This window comes from Orycteropus afer, unplaced genomic scaffold, assembly GCF_000298275.1.
Source record: "Orycteropus afer afer isolate SDZICR_OR568_19922 unplaced genomic scaffold, OryAfe1.0 scaffold00007, whole genome shotgun sequence".
Lineage (NCBI taxonomy): Eukaryota > Metazoa > Chordata > Mammalia > Tubulidentata > Orycteropodidae > Orycteropus > Orycteropus afer.
The window spans coordinates 15,775,205-15,776,419 of record NW_006921594.1 but is presented as its reverse complement, the minus strand read 5'-3'; the positions used below and the strand labels follow the sequence as shown (position 1 = coordinate 15,776,419).

General features: G+C 38.2%; 1 protein-coding gene across 1 annotated transcript in view; it reads left to right on the top strand.

Annotated features, from left to right (window-relative positions):
- Positions 1-1,215, top strand: part of LHFPL3 (LHFPL tetraspan subfamily member 3) — a 458,430-nt gene that overhangs the window by 443,895 nt on the left and 13,320 nt on the right. The window contains exon 2 of the mRNA XM_007945176.1: positions 942-1,199. Coding sequence (XP_007943367.1) covers positions 942-1,199 — 258 coding nt within the window. The remainder of the gene's footprint in view (positions 1-941; positions 1,200-1,215) is intronic.

Genomic DNA, 1,215 nt, shown 5'->3' with positions numbered 1-1,215 from the left:
ACAACATGAAAGCATATAGAAAGTCTCTTTTCTTGCTCTCTGTACCCTTAGCACCAAGAACAGTGTCTGGCATTCTGTAAGAGTTGTTCAATAATTAGTTGCTGAGTTATGAGTAAATGAATGAATGAATCCACTGTTCAGAAGCCTTTATATGGCCTAAAAATAGGATCACATACCCCTAAATAATTAATTGGAATATAATGGAAGTGGTAACAATAGCCACTTATTTTCATAGTAACATATTCATATAAAGATTGTTCATAGGCTTCTAACAGTGACATTTGGGAAATAGAATGTAGATATCCCTTAAGTTTCTTAATTTTTATAAAAGCTCTGTGGTACCAAACTTTGTTTTTCAGCCCTTTAAAAAAATAGAGAATAGAACAGAAAATATCCAAGTGCACTGGATGTGAGAAGAGTTACTTTCAATAAACTTTTCAGTTTGTATATGTGTGTGTGTGTGTGTAGCCACAATGTAAAATAATTTTTACTGTGATTCAGAGTCAAATTGCAGGGTGATGATTTCCGTGTTATCCTAGTTCCTTACCTGGCTGCTATCGTAGCTCTTCAAAGCCAGTGGGGGTTGTCATTCTGCACTGTTATGATTCCTTATAGCCTATTTGCAATGGAAGCTTTCCAGAAATGCACACCAAAATTTGATTTTTTAAAATATTTTCTTATAGATCAACATACCTAGCCTCTCTCAGAATGCTTGGGTTCACTGTAATGTGCATTTCCAGAGCCCATTCTCTGCAGCATCCTGGGCAGCTTTTAAATTAACCAGAAACACAAAAGAAAGCACTGAGGGCAAGACAGTGGTGAAGATCACTGCTCTTTAAATCAAGTATGAGAAACAGTGATTTGATGAACAATGATGACAACTATGAACATCTTATTATTTATATCAACATCTTTATTTTTTGTCTTTTTCTCTCTCTAAGCTGCCTGCCTTGTGCTTGGCTGTATGATTTTCCCGGATGGCTGGGATTCAGATGAAGTAAAACGGATGTGTGGAGACAAGACAGACAAGTACACTCTTGGGGCCTGTTCCGTCCGCTGGGCATACATCCTGGCAATTATCGGAATCTTGGATGCGCTGATCCTCTCATTTCTAGCATTTGTGCTTGGTAACCGACAAGACAGCTTGATGGCAGAGGAACTGAAGGCAGAAAACAAAGGTAAGATTGCTCTGGGGAACTGTTACCTGGATGCCTC